Source organism: Herpailurus yagouaroundi, unplaced genomic scaffold (assembly GCF_014898765.1).
Source record: "Herpailurus yagouaroundi ecotype Mexico unplaced genomic scaffold, PumYag 187, whole genome shotgun sequence".
In the NCBI taxonomy this organism is placed as follows: Eukaryota; Metazoa; Chordata; class Mammalia; order Carnivora; family Felidae; genus Herpailurus; species Herpailurus yagouaroundi.
Window position 1 is genome coordinate 4,801,707 of NW_024412418.1, and position 1,692 is coordinate 4,803,398.

The following is a 1,692-nucleotide window of genomic DNA, read 5'->3' on the forward strand; positions in this document are numbered from 1 at the left end:
TTCCGCAAGGATATATTTATCAATTGCATTTAGCTATTAGCTGTAATGAAAGAATAGACCAACACAGATGGCTGTTACAGAAATTGAGTGACATGTCTGTGGCCTTGCACTAGTGACATCACACAGACAATTGCTCATAAAGCTCACCTCTTTGTCCCCCAATTTTCCACTTCCTGTGTCACTCTTTTTACTGTGTTGTACTACCCTAGGTTGTTTTTTCCTTTCCGATGTATGAATAACCCCATTCACATTTCTATTTCCCATAAGCAATATTGGCCATATCGACACCTAATGCAAGTTTCAGCAAAGTGTATTTGTAACACATGAGGGGCAAGAACGACACTTCGCTGGAGGGGTTCATCCTGTTGGGATTAGCAGACACCATGGAGCTACAGATCATCCTCTTTTTGCTTTTCTTTGGGATTTACGCCCTTACAGTTTTGGGGAATGTTGGGATGATCCTCTTAATCGGCACTGATTCCCGACTTCACACACCCATGTATTTCTTCCTGGCTAACCTGTCCTTTGTGGATGTTTGTTATTCCTCCGCCATCACCCCAAAGATGCTGGCAGACTTACTGTCAGAGACGAAAACCATCTCCTTCGCAGGCTGCTTCCTGCAATTGTACTTCTTTATCGCCTTGGCCACAACCGAAGCCATCCTCTTTGGCTTAATGGCCTATGACCGTTACGTGGCCATATGCAACCCCCTCCTTTACTCCTTGATCATGTCCAGGACAGCCTGCCTCAAAATGGCAGCAGGGGCTTTTACGGCAGGATTCTTGAACTCCATGGTTAACACGAGTTATGTAAGCAGCTTGCCATTCTGTGGTTCCAATGTCATTCACCACTTCTTCTGTGACAGCCCTCCACTCTTTAGACTCTCCTGTGCTGACACACACGTGAATGAAAGTATCTTTTCCGCATTTGCTGGTGCGAATCTGGCCGGGACTCTGCTGATCATCCTCACCTCCTACTCCTACATTCTCTTCTCTGTCTTCCACATGCATTCAGGGGAGGGGAGGCACAAAGCCGTCTCCACGTGTGCCTCTCACTTGACAGCGATAACTCTGTTCTATGCCACCGCCATCTATACCTATCTGAGACCTAGTTCCAGCTACTCCTTGGGTCAGGACAAAGTGGCTTCTGTGTTCTACACAGTAGTGATCCCCATGTTAAATCCTCTGATCTATAGCCTCAGGAATGAGGAAGTAAAGAAGGCTTTATGGAAAGTAAGCACCAGGACAAGGATCCCTCCATTTTTATGGTTGGTTGGTTGATTCTCTGAACAAAATTGAGTATTTCATTGATTTTCAGAGGCTGCTTCAAGCCTACAGGTTTTTTTTTTAGAATATTTTCTGAGTAATTACAGTCTATAGTGTTCAAATATATGTAACCATTGAGGCATAAGGTAAATTACCAAACTTACATAAGGCCATAGAACTTCCTTGTAATTATTCCATATTTAACTTCCTTTCATCTCAAAAATTTCCAGGCCTTTTCCCTCTTTGTCTCGCTTTCACTGACACATCAACAGATTAACACATACACACATTCAGCTGCTATGTATTTTAATCCACACACAGTTACAAAGGGAGAGATCAATATTCAATATTTAAATCTGACATATTTTCTTTCCAATAAGCTCATGGATTTCAGCTCAAAAATGTGTCTATCTCTTGCCAATAAAAT

At 42.8% G+C, this 1,692-nt stretch overlaps 1 protein-coding gene across 1 annotated transcript; it reads left to right on the forward strand.

Annotated features, from left to right (window-relative positions):
- The first annotated feature begins 323 nt into the window (after positions 1-323).
- On the forward strand, positions 324-1,280 carry LOC121043938 (olfactory receptor 5F1-like). Its single transcript, XM_040495914.1, has one exon. The coding sequence runs from the start codon at positions 324-326 to the stop codon at positions 1,278-1,280; it is 957 nt and encodes a 318-aa protein (XP_040351848.1).
- The last annotated feature ends 412 nt before the right edge of the window (positions 1,281-1,692 follow it).